The sequence below is a fragment of the Mustelus asterias genome, chromosome 5 (genome assembly GCF_964213995.1).
Source record: "Mustelus asterias chromosome 5, sMusAst1.hap1.1, whole genome shotgun sequence".
Classification (NCBI taxonomy): domain Eukaryota; kingdom Metazoa; phylum Chordata; class Chondrichthyes; order Carcharhiniformes; family Triakidae; genus Mustelus; species Mustelus asterias.
This window is the reverse complement of record NC_135805.1, coordinates 64,887,902-64,906,026: the sequence shown is the minus strand read 5'-3', so window position 1 is coordinate 64,906,026 and position 18,125 is coordinate 64,887,902. Positions and strand designations below refer to the sequence as shown.

At 39.6% G+C, this 18,125-nt stretch overlaps 2 protein-coding genes across 2 annotated transcripts in view; one reads left to right on the top strand and one right to left on the bottom strand.

The window, feature by feature from the left end:
* The window catches only part of LOC144493924 (uncharacterized), a 48,492-nt gene extending 43,179 nt beyond the window's left edge, over nt 1-5,313 (bottom strand). The window contains exons 1-4 of the mRNA XM_078213504.1: nt 5,184-5,313; nt 2,090-2,167; nt 1,047-1,124; nt 254-331 (exon numbers count right to left, since the gene is read on the bottom strand). Coding sequence (XP_078069630.1) covers nt 254-331; nt 1,047-1,124; nt 2,090-2,167; nt 5,184-5,313 — 364 coding nt within the window. The remainder of the gene's footprint in view (nt 1-253; nt 332-1,046; nt 1,125-2,089; nt 2,168-5,183) is intronic.
* nt5dc1 (5'-nucleotidase domain containing 1) overlaps nt 1-18,125 on the top strand; it is a 545,446-nt gene that overhangs the window by 96,834 nt on the left and 430,487 nt on the right. The window lies entirely within an intron of this gene.

Below are 18,125 nucleotides of genomic sequence, written 5' to 3'. Positions count from 1 at the left end.
TGATGGATTACCATCAAAATATAATGATTGAACAGTTTGGGTTTCAAAACAAAGTAATAAAATGTGCTTCGTTTTTGTGCTTTGTCTGAAAAGTTTAAAATCCCTTTTATATAACACATGTGAAAACTGCCAATGCCTAAAATTAGCAAATAACATGCTATGTCAAAGAATGAAATTTTACGATGGATTGTATGTCTTTGTTCCCTACTTCAAAAAGATGAATTTTCCTTGTGTATTAAAATGCATGGCTTACTTGTAGAATTGGCATCATTATCTTGTTCACTTTCTTCAGAAGATGATCTCCTTGAATACTGTCCCTTGGTCTGATGACCTGTTTTGAAAATACAATAAAATCAAACTTAGTGAATCTACTTTTTAGTTTGAACAATAGTTATTGCACATAACAAAATCATTAATTCCTGGTCTTAAATATGACTTCACCAGAAACTATTTATATCTGAATTTTACAGAGGTAAATTTAACTACAAGTTGTAACTAACATCCATCCATTCTAATTAATAGACTACGACTGAGCATTGAATTATCCTATATAGCCTGCAGAGCAACTCTCCCAACGTGGCCACCAGCTCACAGATTTTGCAGGCTCAATTAGAGTAAGATTGCTTTAGTCTAAATCTATTATATTAATGGGACTGTTATTCACCTGTCCATCTGCTAAATCATTTATTTGTTGTCAATTACTTATGACTGAGTAGCTACATTGCAGAATATTAAAAGTCAGCCACATAGCATAAGGACTGGTTTCACTGGTACGCTACATTGAGTAAAGATGATACTTTCCGTTCCCTGAAAAAATTCTGTGGCCTAGTTGGATTTTCACAACTGTCTGGATTAATTGAATTCCACTTCCCAGTTTGCCATCAGAGGATTTGAACCCTCAACATGTGGATTAACAGTGTCCTTAACTCCACCTTCATTCTATACAGGTTGCGAAGTAAAGATGTCTTTGCCTCATTGCTAAGCTAGAAATATGCACAAACTGGTAAAAAACAGCGCTATTATACAGTAATAAATGACTTGCTTACTGCCGGAATCGTGATCGCCATTCTGTTCATTTTCTTCGGAGGAAGATCTCCTTGAATAATGTCCCTTCACCTGCTGACCTATTTTGAAAATGAAAAAATAAATGAACTTAATGAATCCTCTTTTTAGTTTAAATATATGTTAATATACACTACATAAAGTAAAATTCTTAAACTAAAACATAGCTGATGGTCCACCAACAACTGTTTATTTCTATCATGAGTTTTACAGAGGAAATTTAAAGTATAAATGTACTTGTCCTTCTACTCTGACTTTCGCCATGCATTGAACTTTGCATTTACAAGTCTGTAGGGCAATTCCACCAACTCATAGACTTGGCCAGGTGGACTGAAGTGAGATTGTTTTAGTCTTACTCTGGTATGATAATGGATCTGTTGTTCATCAGTCTATTTGATTTTATTACTCAATTCCATGGCAATTACTGACTATAACTGAGGTGCCTGCTTGCCCACTTAGAATACTAAGACTCGGTTCACCTGTATGCCACACTGAGGATGATATCTCCCTTCCCCAAAAGAATTCCACGGCCCAGTTGTGTTTTCACAACAATCTGGATTAATTGAATTCTGTTTTGTAGGGGATTTGAACTTTCAACATGTGGGTTAATAGTGCACAGTCCTTGACTTGACATTTATTCTGCACAAGTCCATCTGATTTTACTGCTAAATCCTTTACTTGTTGTCAATTACTTATTTCCGAGTAGCGATGTTGGAGAATATTAAAAGCCAGCCACATAGCATAAGGACTGGTTTCACTGGTACGCTGCACTGAGTTGAGATGATACTTTCCCTTCCCTGAAAGAATTCTGTGGCCGAGTTGGATTTTCACAACCATCTGGATTAACTGAATTCCATTTCCAAGTTTGCCATCAGAGGATTTGAACTCTCAACATGTGTGCCCTTAACTCCACATTCATTCTATACAGGTTGCAAAGTGAAGATGTCTTTGCCCTATTGCTAAGCTAGAAATATGCACAAACTGGTAAAGAACAGCGCTATTATACAGTAATAAATGACTTGCTTACTGCCGGAATCACGATCGCCATTCTGTTCATTTTCTTCGGAGGAAGATCTCCTTGAATAATGTCCCTTCACCTGCTGACCTATTTTGAAAATGAAAAAATAAATGGGCTTAATGAATCCTTTTTAGTTCAAATATATATTAATATACACTACATAATGTAAAATTCTTAAAACATAACTGATGGTCCACCAACAACTGTTTATCTCTATGATGAGTTTTACAGAGGAAATTTTAAGTATAAGTTGTACTTGCCCATCTACTCTGACTGCTATGCATTGAACTGTTTCACATTTACAAGTCTGCAGGGCAATTCCACCAACTCATAAACTTTACCAGGTGGATTGAAGTGAGATTGTTATTTTAGTCTTACCCTTGTATGATAATGGAGCTGTTGTTCATCAGTCTATTTGATTTTATTACGCAATTCCATGGCAATTACTGACTATAACTGAGATGCCTGCTTGCCCAGAATGTTAAAAGTCAGTACATACTCGGTTCACCTATATGCCACACTGAGGATGATTGTCTCCCTTCACCAATAGATTCCGCGGCCCAGCTGTGTTTTCACAACGATCTGGCTTAATTGAATTCTGCTTTGCAAAGGATTTGAACTTTCAACATGGGTTAATAGTGTGCAGTACTTGACTCCACATTTATTCTGCGCAAGTTTACCACTGTTACAAAGTGAAAACTTTGTTGCGCCATTGCTAAATTTGTAGTCTGTCTGCACTGATAAAGAACAGAAATAAAGTGACTTGTTGCTTACCACCAGAATTGGAGTGACTATTCTGTCCATTTTCTTCAGAAGACCTTCGTGAATATTTTCCTTTTGTTTCAGGGCCTTTTTTTGGAAAGACGAAATAAGCATGATACTGAAACTTTTCATGGACAATTACATAATTTTACAATTACGTAGTTATTTTACAATTAATATAAGTTGTTATTTTTGGAATGTATACTTTCATAATAGAACATCCGAAACACGGTTATAAAATGTAAATCCCGGTAGCACTTTTGGCTGTTATGTGTTTTAGATATAGATAACAGCAGCTTGCATCTTTGTAAGTAATATCCTTAAAACTATTAAAATTTTTACTTATACAGATTCACGGGGATTTGTGAATCCTGTTAAACAAAATGATTTACTAATTTTTGGTGGTCAGGAAATAATCACAGAACTTTTATAGAGCAGAGGTAGGCCATAGGGTCCATTGTATCTTCACTGACTCTCTGAACGAGAAATTTACTTAGTACCATTCTCCTGCTTTCTCCTATTCAAATAACAGTCTAATTCCCTTTTGACAGCCTTGATTGAACCTGCATTCATCACATCCACGAGACACAGCATTCCAGACTTTGACCACTCACTGCATGAAAAAGCTTTCTCCCTTATCGCTTTTGCTTCTTTTGCTAATTGCTTTAAATCTGTACTCCCTCATTCTGAATCCTTTCATGAGTGGGAACAGTTTCTCCCTATGTACTCGGTGCAGGCCCCTTATGATTTTTCGCACCTCAATCAAATCCCTTCACAACTGCCTTTTCTTCAGGGAAATTAGTCCCTACTTCTCCAGTTTCTTTTTCAAAACTTAAATTTCTCATCCCTGGAGTAATTCTTATAAACTTTTTCTGCCTTCTCTCCGATGCCTTCAAATGCTTCCTAAATAGTGTAGCAAACAGAACTGAACACAATACTCCAGCTGAGGCTGAACTAGTGCCTTATACAAGTTCAATATAACCTCCTTGTTCGTGTACCATGTGCCTCAATCAGTAAAGCCTAGGAGATCATACACTTTCTTAAAATCATTCTCTCAACTTGTCCTGCCGCCTTCAATGATTTATGCTTCTACACCCCCTTTAAAGTTATACCCTTTTGTTTTATTTTTATGTTAGGAAAATAAAGTAACTTCTCTGTTGTTTTAACATTTCATACGCTAATTTGGACTCTTCTGAGATCTCATCTAACTATACACCATTCCCAATGGCGAAGGTGAGAAAGCAATTTCCTTCCTGGATTCTTCTTTTGCTCCTTTGTGAATGTGACCAAACTCTAAGATGGGCAACAGTGATTTTGGCTGAGCCACTTTCCAATTTCGTCTATATTCCACTTTGGCTTTGCTGAGATGGGATTAATATGCAGAAAATTACCCGGGTCAACAGCAATCCCACAGCTTTATTGCTCAAAAGACTGAGCCCAAGACTCTGAAATTAATAGCTTTGAATGCAAAATGTATGTAATTGACTATACGCAAATAGTCATGTATTCAATCTGGCTAACAAAATACTCTAACGAATGTGCACTGATTATTTGTTATGCCTGCCATATATGTTATTGACCATTTGGATGGATGGGCATAACGATCGGAAAAAATGAGCAGCTTTTGCCCACAGCAGTGTAGAGCACTTGAAGTTCAATTTTCTGCTTCTGTAAGTTTGTGCATGTGCTGTGCTCAGTTTTCTGATCATTTTAAAAAAACAGCCAGGAAATAGTGTACAGTGCATCTCTGATTTTTGATGCATGCTGCAACTGTGGGAGATTCCTCGACAGAAATACAAAGTTAGAATATGACCCCCGGCGCATCCATACTGAAGCTGCTTACTACTTAGGACTGTGAAAAAGTTCAGATGCAGCAACTGTGTGCAGAAAACATTTTGTGCAATGTGGATTTTAGAACAGTACTTGCACTATTTCAAATATATTTCTGAGCAGGTATAGGAAGCAATTGAGAAATTGCTATAGATGCAAGGCTTTATTTAGTTTGTTTCAGAAAATGAAATTAAAAAATGACAAAATGGAACAGCATATCTATCATATATTTTATTAAAAACAATCACAGGCAATTAAATTATGGGTAAATGTACCACTTTTGGTATGGTACAACATTTTAGGAATCAGCAATGTTTGTTGTCTGCTGAATTAGTAAATCTCAACTAACAGAGCAGAATGGATGTTACTTTTTATCCAGTCAGCAAAGGGAGTGTACCATGCAGGGTTCCTCTTGCTGGACACTGACATCTGCTGGAAATCATGAATGTTTGTCTGCCTAACAAGATCTGTGATGAGGCTGGAGTTGCAATCTTTCGAATAAACATTATACTAAATTTTTCTAGAGCATACATTATCACAAATTCTTGGACATCATTTATCCACTCAACCAACATGACTCCACAGCGCAGGAACTTGCCGAGTGTTGCTTGTTTGTCATGTTTCTCTACTTCAATGACCATCTACCACCTCGCCCGCCATGGAACCTGAGCGGGTGAGGGTCTGACAGCGGAAATCAGCATTGACCTCAGGTGGGAATTTCTGGTCTCGCCCGAGCGAGGTTGTAAAATCTCGCCCAAAAATTATTTCAAATATACCTCCGTGATTGTGAAGCACTTTGGGATGTTTGGAATCTCTGAAAGATGCTAAATAAATACATATTATTTCTTGGACGAACAGGCAGGCATTTAAGGAAGATGCCACAAATGCAGCATATAGATCAAGGAGGACGAGGAAGGAAAATGCACTGATCATCGTTACATGATGCCAGGCAGGACTTTGACAAAGGCTGTTTGATTGCTAAAAAGATGAAGAAGATGGACTGGAAGTTGAAACAAGGAATTTTAGGACATAAGGGCATGAAGATCGGAGGCATTAAAGAACATTAGAGAGGAAAGCGAGGTTGATGATGAGGTGTTACCCTGAGAAGGGGGGTAGACAATGCAATTTAAAGCAGACAAATATTGGGAATTTAATTGAAGTGAAGCATACCTCAGACTGAGCACATGGAAGCCAGTAATATTTTAATGTGGTTACTTACATTGTAATGAAAACAAAGATATAAAATATGGCTTAAAATATTTGGAAAGATCTGTTGTAGCATGTTTATTGTTCATGTTGCTCATTATGGTTAAATTACTGGACTCTGCTGTGCAAATTTTTGTTTTTAGATGTTGCTCCAAAACATCTATTAAAGAATTAATTAAAAGGAAATATAAAAATTACAGTCAAGTTGTAGCACACATTTCTTCTGAATGTTATGTTGTGGGTTGCATTTTTACTAACCAGACGGACTATATCTGCAGCGTAGCTATTCCTCCCTGTTTCTTTTGAAAGTTATTCAACTGCCCTTTTATCAATTTTACTTTGTCGAATGTTAAGTCCTTGTTTGTTCTCTGCAAGAATAATTTAGCTCATCCCACTTTGCTGCTCTTCCCCGTAGCCCTGCAATTCTTCCTCTTCAGGTGCTTAAAATCATTTTGAAAGCCATGATTGAATCTACCTCCACTAGCCTTTTAGAAAGTATAGTCCAAATCATAATCATTCACTCCATTGAAAATAAAAGGTTCTCTTCCAATCAAGTTTGGTTCTTTAGTTAGTTACCTGAAATCTCTACTCCATTTTGCCAACCCTTCCACCAAATGGCATTAAAAATGCCAATGTATTCCTGCCTTGTGCTCCTTCTCAGCTGCCACACATCCTGCTCTCTGGCATGATGTGCAAGCTGTTGATCATGTGACCATGGACCTCCTGTTTTCCACTCAGCCCTTCCCTTTCTGATTTTCTGCTTTCAGGCACTCAAGAATCCAGGAGAAAGAGAGGGTTCAGCACAGGTTGAGCTGCTGGCAGGTCTGGCAAAAGGATACTCTGCATGCCAGCTGTACTATAGAGGACTCTGATGTGGATTTCAATGGGGTGACATGCAGGAGAACTATAATGTGAATGTAGACTGAGATGTTGGGTGTATTGACCAGCCTGCCAGACAGTCTCCTGTCACTAGCAAGGAATGTAGATGATTCTGACTCCACTTGACAGCGAACATCACGCAGAGATTTCCCCCCTCAGGGTACAAAAACAAGAAGGGAGCTTCAGTTCGGCACATAGATTGAAGAATTTGGGGCTGTTTCTGGATGAGAAGATTGAGAGGTGATTTGATAGAGGTATTCAAAATCATGAACGGTCTGATGAGAGTAGATAAGGAGAACCTATTCCCATTGGTGGAAGAATCAAGAACCTGAGGATACTGGTTTAAGGTGAAAGGCAAAAGAAGCAATGCTAAGATGAGGAAAATCTATTTTACGCAGCAAATCGTTGAGATCTGGAATGTACTATCTGAGAGTATGGTGGAGGCAGATTCAATCATAGCTTTCTAAAGCAATTTACACCACTATCTGAAGAGGAAATAAATTGCAGTCTATATGGATAAGGCAGGAAAGTGGCACCAGGTGCATTGCTGTTGCAGAGAACCTGCACAGTAATGACTTCATTGTATGATTCCACAGCCTCTGGTCCATTTCCCTGACATGTTGCAGATTGAGAAGTTCTGCAATACCAGCCCTGTTGCAACTTTTGTGTGAACAGATCAACAAACCCTCTACCCCCTCTGTAAACAAAGAACAATACAGCACAGGAACAGGCCCTTCGGCCCTCCAAGCCTGCGCCGCTCATGTGCCCACTAGACCATTCTTTTGTATCCCTCTATTCCCAGTCTGTTCATGTGGCTATCTAGATAAGTCTTAAACAATCCCAGCGTGTCCGCCTCAATCACTTTGCTTGGCAGTGCATTCCAGGCCCCCACCACCCTCTGTGTAAAATACGTCCCCCTGATATTTGTGTTGAACCTTGCCCCCCTCACCTTGAACCCGTGACCCCTTGTGTTCATCACCTCCGACCTGGGAAAAAGCTTCCCACTGTTCACTCTATGCCCTTCGTAATTTTATACACCTCTATTAGGTTGCCCCTCATCCTGCGTCTTTCCAGGGAGAACAACCCCAGTTTACCCAATCTCTCCTCATAGCTAAGACCCTCCATACCAGGCAACATCCTGGTAAACCTTCTCTGTACACTCTCCAAAGCCTCCACGTCCTTCTGGTAGTATGGCGACCAGAACTGGACGCAGTATTCCAAATGTGGCCTAACCATCGTTCTATACAGCTGCAACATCATATGCCAACTTTTATATTCTATGCCCCGTCCAATAAAGGCAAGCATGCCATATGCCTTCCTAACCACCCTCTCCACCTGTGCTGCCACCTTTAAGGATCTGTGGACTTGTACACCCAGGTCCCTCTGTGTGTCTATACTCCTGATGGTTCTGCCATTTATAGTGTAGCTCCCCTTTACATTAGGTCTACCGAAATGCATCACTTCTCATTTATCTGGATTAAATTCCATCTGCCATTTCTCCGCCCAATGTTCCAGCCTATCTATATCCTGCTGTATTCTCTGACAATGTTCATCACTATCCGCAACTCCAGCAATCTTTGTGTCGTCCGCAAACTTACTAATCAGACCAGCTACATCTTCCTCCAAATCATTTATATATATCACAAACAGCAGCGGTCCCAGTACAGAGCCCTGCGGAACACCACTAGTCATAGACCTCCAACCGGAAAAAGACCCCTCCACTGTTACCCTCTGTCTTCTATGGCTCAGCCAGTTCTCCACCCATCTAGCTAGCTCACCTTTTATCCTGTGAGATTTAACCTTTTGCACCAGCCTGCCATGAGGGACCTTGTCAAACGCTTTACTAAAATCCATATAGACTACGTCCACGGCCCTCCCTTCGTCAATCGTTTTTGTCACCTCCTCAAAAAACTCAACCAAATTTGTGAGGCATGACCTCCCTCGTACAAAACCATGTTGTCTATCGCTAATGAGATTAGCGAATTAGATTAGTAAAGAGGCAGCAACTCTCCTTGCCAAATCCAGTATCTCAACTCACCTGCAAAAACATTCCACAATCGTTCCAGAAACTTTGCATAGCATGTGTTAGTCTATATTACCTTGTCTTCAGGTGTGGTGCCTGGATTTTTAAATAGAACTCGTGGTGGTGCTTGTTTCAGCTGTATGACTGTTTTTTGGTGAGTGACAAACCAATTTATTGAGTGGGCCTACATAGCCCAAATTTCTACTGGGTGAACTGAAGTCACAATCTCGCCAGTTGAAAACCTCTTCCACATGTATGGTTTCCCCATGTGAATGCCCATCCAGCATGGCTGCTACGAACTCAACTGGGAGAGTCTTAGCTTCCATAGCGCTGGCTCCAATAACACTCTGGAGCTTAATTTCTTGACCACTGCCTCCTATCTCTTAACTAATTGTAGACACATCACAAGGCTACCTCCAATCCCATGTGCTCTCACTGTTATTGATCACTTTTGCAGAATCTTATCATATACTTTTTGGAAGTTGGCAAGGGCGGCATTCGTAGACACTCTCCTATCCATCATGCTATTGGTCCTCAAAAATAAATTGTACGACTGTCAAACTTTGACCTACGCCTCACTGATATTGTAAATGCTCAGTTGCCCTTGTCTTTGATGATTCCTGAACTTCCTTACAATAAGTGTTAAATTGGCAGGTTCGTCGTTACCTGAATGGTCCCATTTCTTAAATAAGAGGGTTGGAAGATTGTGAATGTAATTCTAAGCTACAATTCCTGAATCAAGAAAGTTTTGGGAAATTGATTAATGCATCTGACACTTACACCTGACATATCTGGGGTAATCAGAGGTCATCTGCTGTAAATAATCCAGTCAGTTGCTAACCTGAAGAGGTAAGCAGGAAAAGCAATGCTATCCAGTCACTTTATACTCTTAATGGGATGTGAGCACCGCTGACAAGTTCAGTATTTGTTGCCCATCCCTAATTGTCCATGAACTGGATGTCTTGCTAGACTATCTCACAGGACTTGAACACCTGTTGTCTGTACCAGCCTAAAATATATGTCGATCTCATTGATTCAGATATTATTTGGAGAATCCACGTCTGGACCTGAGGTTTAGCACCGTATATGCCAGACCAAGTATCAGGATGCCTAATTCTTTTTATTCATTGGACATGGGTGTTGCTAGCTGGCCAGCATTTATTGCCCATCCCTAGTTGCCCTTGAACTGAGTGGCTTACTAGGCCATTTCAGAGGGCAGTTGAGTCAACCACATTGCTGTGGCTGTCGTGTGCAGGCCAGACCGGGTAAGGATGGTGGACTTCCTTCCCTAAAGGACGTTAGTGAACCAAATGGGTTTTTCTGACAATCGACAGTGGTTTCAAGGTCTTAATTCCAGACATTTTTATTGAAATCAAATTCCACTATCTGCCGTGGTGGGATTTGATCCTGGGTCCCCAGAGCATCAGCTAAATTTCTGGATTATTAGTCTAACGATAATACCAATAGGCCACCGTCTCTCCTACAATCTGTTATATAGTGGCTGACAAAATGTTGGCAAAGGAAGGAAAATCCTAATTAGGAAATGCATTCTCCTTAGCCTTTCAACTTCTGATATTAGGGGACATGTCTGGAGTAGCTGGTGGTTTGACCCCAAACAAACCCTCCTGGAAACTGGCAAGTAAAGCCAGGATCCATAGCACACAGGAACTTGACCAATTTTTCAGCCCTTGCACGAGGCTCCAGTCAGACTTGCGGCACTAGATTGTGGGTTTATCAGGTTGGGTTTTCTAATTTCATATTTAAAATTGATAATTTGAGCTTTAACCAGTGAATATTCTCAACTTAATAAACCTGTTATGATGCGTAAAGATTAAACTGTACGTACTGGCAGAATTAGAATCGCCATTTTGTCCATTGTCATAAATCCTCCATGAATACTTCCCCTTTATTTGATGACCTATTTTGGGAAAGAATAATAACCATAAATGCCCCACAAAGTTTTGTATTTTGTACAAGAAAATTAAGCTGTTGATATAAATATTGTAAGAAGTATTGGCATCATCACTGAATTATAACTTCTGAATTCACAGTATAAGAGTAGCAATAAAGTATTGTTATTTGCATCGTTCATTTAATTGTCTTCCATGTGAACGTTGAATAAAGCTTGTGAATATTGAACAGAGCTTACTTGCAGAGTTAGAGTCATCATTGCTCGGTGTATCGTGCCCTTTTACTTCTTTACCTGTTTTGAGGAATTAAAAAGATTAAACGCGTTTGAATATTTTAACTTTTTTGGCCATGTTACAACATTTGAGGAAAGCTTAGGAAGAAATTCTTAACATCCTATCTTCTTCACAGATTTTTAGGAAAGGAAGTTCTGAACACAGTGGCAAAGCAATAACAGAAAGAAGTCTTATCTAATTCGTAACATTGCTGCAGATATTGGATTTAGTAGGAAAGGAAACAATCATCCCAATTCACGTAGTATCATGATTTGTGCATAGTTTGAGAAGTGAACTGTAATTGAGGTGACTGTAGAATTGTTACTGGGGAAAGAAATATAAAAGTAAACATTTTGTCCTGGAGTTTCTTTCTGCCTTCAGTATAACAAAGAAGTTAGTTAGATCTATGTACCCCAATCTCATTGGAATATGTCCAAACTTCGAAGAGCATACACCAACCTTCAAAGAGCAAACACCAACCTTAATAATCAGGGCCCAAAGAAACACTGAATACACACCAGTATATTTTGTCATTGAGCCATAAATCTTTAAGTTGCAATTTGTTTAACCAAATGACATGCATGTCAGGCATTCAAGTTTAAGAATCTGTAATCAAGGAAACATCTCAGTTTTTAAAGTGACTTAAGCCATCAAAATCCATTAAAAACAGAGCAGGTCTCAGAGGAGACGTTTTGAACACTCAAAAATTACAGTGAAAAGATTAGAAGAATCCTGATCCTAAAAATATGGTTAAAAAGTTGAGAGATTTTCCAACAATTTGAGGATTCTTGCATTTGAGAGTTGGGAACGTCATTAGTTTAGTAGGCAGAGGTTCATTCAAATAGGGAGTTTGATCCAAAGGATATCAAAGATTTAGGAGATTTGGGGGTGGATTTTAATTATGCATGACTCATTTGAGCCTAAAGTTAAATGGTTATTTAAGCTAAATAATCTTGTGCCAACATTACAGGTGTAAGTGAGTGAAAATCTCAAGGGAGCTTACTCAGTGACAATTAAAAAATGATAGTTATTCTTTTCTTAACATCTTAACAGAAATAGGTCTCAATGCAAGTCTTCAGTGAGAATAGGTCTCTGTGATGATAGTCAATTACTATGTGTTGGTTTTTTTATGTTTCTGTAGAATGTTTAAAATTTCAGCCTTATTCGACAGGTAGTCAGTGTGTCTGGTAAACATTTTGCTCAAGTTTTGTAAAAGCAAGTTAATTATCATTTCAGCTAGATAGAGCTAATGGACTTTTGTTTACACAAAAGATTCCTTGGAAAGTTGATTGACAGGGTCAAGTGATAATGTGGTTAATGTGCAGAGTGGCTCTGTAGTAGAGAGAAAGAAGTGCTTGCAGTTTAGAATTGGAGTTTTGGCTGAAAATTGATTGAATAAAGAGGCTTCTGCAAGTTACCCTGAAACTCATCCATCTCATAAAATTCCAAATCTATCCACATTTATTATAGCAAGTTTATTTGTGATTGCCAACTATATTTAAAGTGGCCATTAAGTTTGTAAGAGGAATGTTGCTTATTTGGAACTGGAATAGTCATAAACTAGAAAATAAAACGGTTTCCTTTATTTTTAAACGTTGTTCAACTGTTAATAGTTAAGTAGTTTCCTATATTAGAGTTAAATTTAAACTCTGTTATGAATAAAGATTGTTTTGATATTAAAATCCCTATTTTGTCAGTGGAATCAATCCTGAAGTGAAGTTTCCTCACATTTGTGCCAAAAAGGGAGAATTGTTGGGGTCTAGTCTGGCTTCCTACTATATCTTGGGGTTCTGGTCCAGTACCCCAACAGTCTCAAAGGACAGATACCAATAACAGAATGGATGCATTTATTAGCAAAGGAAGACAAAGGTTTGTCTTGTTTTGTTTGAAGAGATGGATATGATGAAATACAATGGTTTTCTGAAACAGTTTTCAAGGACAGAGCATAGACCTTCAGTGGGAGAAACCATCTGAGAAAAGATAAAATGTCCCATCTCAGAAAAGCAGGTCTCCTAAAGATCTTAATTGAAACAGAAGATGTCCGAGTCTTGGTTTGTGTAAAATTAATTTAAACTGTCCCAAGTATTTAGGGGAATGAGAACCATCTTTCATCTTGACTCAATTGGCTGTGAGAAAAAGCTGTAGATGTCTCGTTAACATGGAACTATAACACACTTTGGCATAAAGTAGACCAATAAAGGGCTGAAGAATGCTTCTTTCATGCCATCCCTAGTTGCCTTTGAGGAGGTGGTGATGAGCTGCTGCCTTGAATCGCTACAGTCATATGCTGTGGACCCACAATGCTGTTAGGGAGGGAAATCCAGGATTTTGACACAGCGACTGCGAAGGAGCAGCGATATATTTCCATATCAGGACGGTGAGTGGCTTGGAGGGAACTTGCAGGTGGTGGTCCTGTGTATCTGCTGCCCTTGTCCTTCTAGATGGAAGTGGTTGTGGGTTTGGAAGGTACTGTCTAAGGATCTTTGGTGAATTGCTGCAGTGCATCTTGCACACAGTACACACTGCTGCTACTGAGCGTCAGTGGAGGGAGGGAATGTTTGTTGATGTGGTGCTGATCAAGCAGGCCGCTTTGTCCTTGATGGTGTCAAGCTTCTTGAGTGTTGTTGGAGCTGCACCCACCCAGGCAAGTGGGGAGTATTCCATCATGCTCCTGACTTGTGCCTTGTAGATGGTGGATAGGCTTTGGGGAGTCAGTTGGTGAGTTACTCACCGCAGTATTCCTAGCCTCTGACCTGCTCTTGTAGCCACTGTGTTTATGTGGTGAGTCCAGTTGAGTTTCTGGTCACTGGTAACCCCAAGGATGTTGACAGTGGGGGATTCAGTGATGGTAACACCATTGAATGTCAAGGGGCGGTGGCTAGAGTGTCTGTTATTGGTGATGGTCATTGCCTGGGATTTGTGTGGCACAAATGTTACTTGCCGCTTGTCAGCCCAAACCTGGATCGTGTCCAGATCTTGTTGCATTTGAACAAGGCCAGCTTCAGTGTCTGAGGAATCGCGAATGGTGCTGAACATTGTGCAATCATCGGCGAACATCCCCGCTTCTGACCTTATGATGGAGGGAAGGTCATTGATGAAGCAGTTGAAGATGGTTGGGCCTAGGATACTACCCTGAGGGACTCCTGTAGAGATGTCCTGGAGCTAAGACAACTGACCTTCCACAACCATCTTCCTATGTACCAGCAATGACTCCAATCAGTGGAGAGTTTGCCCCGATACCCATTGACTCCAGTTTTGCTAGAGCTCCTTGATGCCACACTCAGTCAAATGTGGCCTTGATGTCGAGGGCTGTCACTCTCACCTCACCTTTGAGCAGTGAAGTGAGAGTGACAACTGTGAGAGTTTATGACGCAGTTGAAGACCAGGATAGCCCAGGCTCATTCTCTGGGGCACCAAAGCAAGTGGAACTTCATAAGGATTGGTGCATGGGAGTCTCGGTCTGCAGAGTTCCCAATTAATTGAATTTTCCAAAAGGTGCAGCTGGCAAAGAGGAAATGATCCTGGAGCGGATGAAAGTGATGCAATGAGTTTTTACATTTTGGCAATGTTTTGAAGTTGGAGTGTGGTGGCTTTGACAGTGGATCTGAAGTGGGGCTAAAGACTCAACTGAGGGTTGGACTGAAATTGAGGTTGCACACCTTCAAATTAGAGCAAAATGAGGAGCAAAGAACGTGGAAGAAGTCAGAGCTGGAACCATATAGCTGCCACTGCCAATAGACAAGATGGTTTCCGTCATGAAGAACGTTTTGATTAAACAGAAATGTTTGCCTTCCAAACGGTCATGTTATACAGCACTAGCCAATCGTTGTGGTGCCGGCATAGAGTTGGGTCTCAACAAGACAGATAATTTGCTATTCGAATAAATGAAAAGCATTGCTATTAGAACACTGCTCCGGTGCTCTTTAACCACAAGATACACAATGGGTCTGACGATAGTTGATTTGCCTTCCAGTTTCCCCTGCCATTCGATATTAGTTTTAGTAACATTGGAACATCCTGTGGGGGAACCCACTCTAGTGAGCTCAGATTCCGCTGCAGCAGTGTGATGTGGTAAACTCCCAGTGATTTCCAAAAAAGGAAATGGTGATGAAAGTGGTTAAATGCATTTGTGCCACAGGCATTATTTATACTGGCTTAGACATAGGCATCAGCTACCACTTCCCAATTTGTGTTCTGTTCACACAGTAGCTTGAGTATGAAAAGCATTCCATTTTTAGACAGTTTAAATACTTATGCAGTTTCTTCCCACAAAGTACCTTAAAATCAACATAAAAAGGCACAAATAATTCAAATGCTCTCTCAAATGTATATTTTTAAATCAAATATATCAGAACATGCAAAACACACTGGGAACTTGTGATTTATGAAGAAAACTCTCCTTTCCTGACAGTTTAGGAAGGAAACAAGTGTTCTGATGGTGGCCAATTGGAGACTTAAGTCACCAAATATTAACCACCAGTGTATATACTGTAGACGTTGAATAAATCAGGATCTTGTTGACCACTGTTTACAAAATAAACCTGTTGACCTAACTTGTTGCAAAAATATTTTAACGCTCAATATTTTTCCATACTACAGACATTTGTGGGTAGTGGAGTTATGTAAAAAAAAAATATCTACTTTGTTAGTCTAATTTGTTGAAATTACATCTCGTTACTCTACTTCATTAATGTAGTTGACATCGTTTGCTACCGATAAATGACATTGCTTTAAGATTCTTTTTCCCTGACAAATGGCATTCTCCTCGGATTGACTGTTTTCTAGCATCTGGTTGTGAGAGCATTGGCATCTTCAAAGATGTGCAGGTTTGGTTGATTGGCCATGCCCCTTAGTGTCAGGGAGATTAGCAGGATAAATACATGAGGTTACGGGGATAGGGCCTGGATGGGATTGGTGTCAGATAAGGCTGGAATGGGCCACATGGCCTCTTTCTACACTGTGGGGATTCTATGATCTTCCAGTTTCTTGCCCAAGTGGCTGTCATCCACTGTGTGAGCCTTGAGAGTAAATAACAGCATAAGGGATTTGAGTTGGAATAAGATGAGGGACTGGGAAAGCTGATCAACTGTTAGATTTTAGGAAGGTGGTCATAGATGCAGCACGATGGATGAGTTGAAGGATACATTTCCAGAATGCATGGTCCAGTTAACTACAGGCTGTGCTCATGGCGGAGAGGGGAGGGAGAACATTTAGCAATTAGCAGGATGGAGAATGTGTGCAGAGAAGGGGAATGCAGAGATTTGGTAAAGAGAGACTGTAGAAAAGCATATATGTGACAGTAAGGATTTTAAGTATCATTACGTGGTGGGGAGGGTGGGTGCATGGGGCAACATGAGCAAGACGTAATACAAGACAGAAGTGAGTGGTCAAGCTGTATACGAGTTGGATCTTCGGATGCAAGTGAGAATGCTGTTGGAAAAGTTAGCTCCAACACTGACCAAGTCACAACTGTATGTTTCAGGAGTGGTGGAGGTGAGCTCACAGGAAAGATGATTTTAAGATGAGTTCAGTCAGAGGGAGTAGCAGGGAAAGGAATGGAATCAAGGGTCAAAGTATTAAATTTCTAGAAGGAACCAAACTGGTTGGCTTTATTCTTTCGGGTGTTAAGCCTTATCAAGATCTGGCTTGCCCATGATTTAATGTCAGAGAAACAATCCTGGTAATATAAAGCTGAGCATCATTTTGTATGCGCAGAAGTTTTCTTTGCAATATATTTTCCCAGTCCATGACGATAGATTCATAGACCCATAAAGGTTTGCAGCAGATGAAGAAGCCATTCAGACTGCCATGTCTGCACCGGCTCCATGCTAGATCAATCCAAAACCAATCCCACTGCTCGCCAACTCTTATTCCCCTATCTTTGTCTGCTTCAAATATTTATCCAGTTTTCTCCTGAAAGATACAGCAGTCTCTGCCTCATCTATATTTTTCAAAGACTTGGATTAAACAAAACTGTGCATCTCTTCATGTACCAGCTGTATCTTGTGTTATGCATTCTTAGAGTTTCCCCACAATGAGGCCAGATTAACTGCTGCAGGAATGCCCAAACAATTGTTTTGAATGTGCCCTCAAAATGGGTTCACTACTCAGACAATTTCTTGTCTTTAATAGAAAAGAAGCCATTTAAGATCACAGGAGCGCAAACACTTTCTGCATTACCTAGAACTCTGCGTGAGTCCTATTTTGCAAAGACTTGAAAAGCTAGGGTCTTAATGACTGAGCTGGTGTTTAAGTACCAGCATTTTATTGATTTGGGTTCATCAAGTGTACCAATTGAGTTATATGATTGACACCCAGAAGGGTTGAACTTTTCCAACATATTTAAAAGAACAAAGAAGTTATAAAAGCTAGCACAATTTATATATTTCAAGAGGCTTGGGGGGAAAAAACACTAGAAATCTGCTACTCCTTTCTGACTTGCAGCAAGGTCAGGATCATATAACTTTGCTTGGAGTCCTGCTAACCTTTGCAAATGTTGAGGAATATGGACTTTGTTAACAAGCATAAACATTTTTTTATTAATGTTTGTAAACCTATATTTGAAAGGTCGAGCTAATGCTGATCATTAGTCCTTCATCGGTTTCTAATTAAATCTAGTTAGAATGATTATACAGGAAAATAATTCTGTGCTGTTGCGTGAGAATAACAATCATTTTGATAAGTTGCATCGAGGGCATTACCTTCAGACAGTTTAAAAAATATATGATTAAACATTAGAATTATTTTCATAAATAAAGCACAGTTCAGCTCTCCAAAAACTCTGCTGCCTAAAATACAAACAGTCAATGACAAGGAGATGTCATCACATGTAATTTTAATTTGCATAGTTCCATTAAGCTTATGTCTGTTTTAAAGAGCAACACTGTCCTGTGTACAAATGCTTTATATGGCTTACTTGGAGATTTTGAGTTGCTGTTGTGCCCACTATCTTCATTGCTCAATGAATGAGGAAAGTCCACTTCATTACCTATTTTAGGAAAAATAAAATGAATTAATGTTCATTTTATTCCTTGTTGTAGAAGTCCCATAACCATAGGTTGTGAAAAGTTTTGGAAAAAACACCAAAAATCCTTTGAATTTCTTTTTTTTTCAGTTTAGAGTCGGGAGTATGATGATAAAACAGCTTAGCTACTCTAGTAGA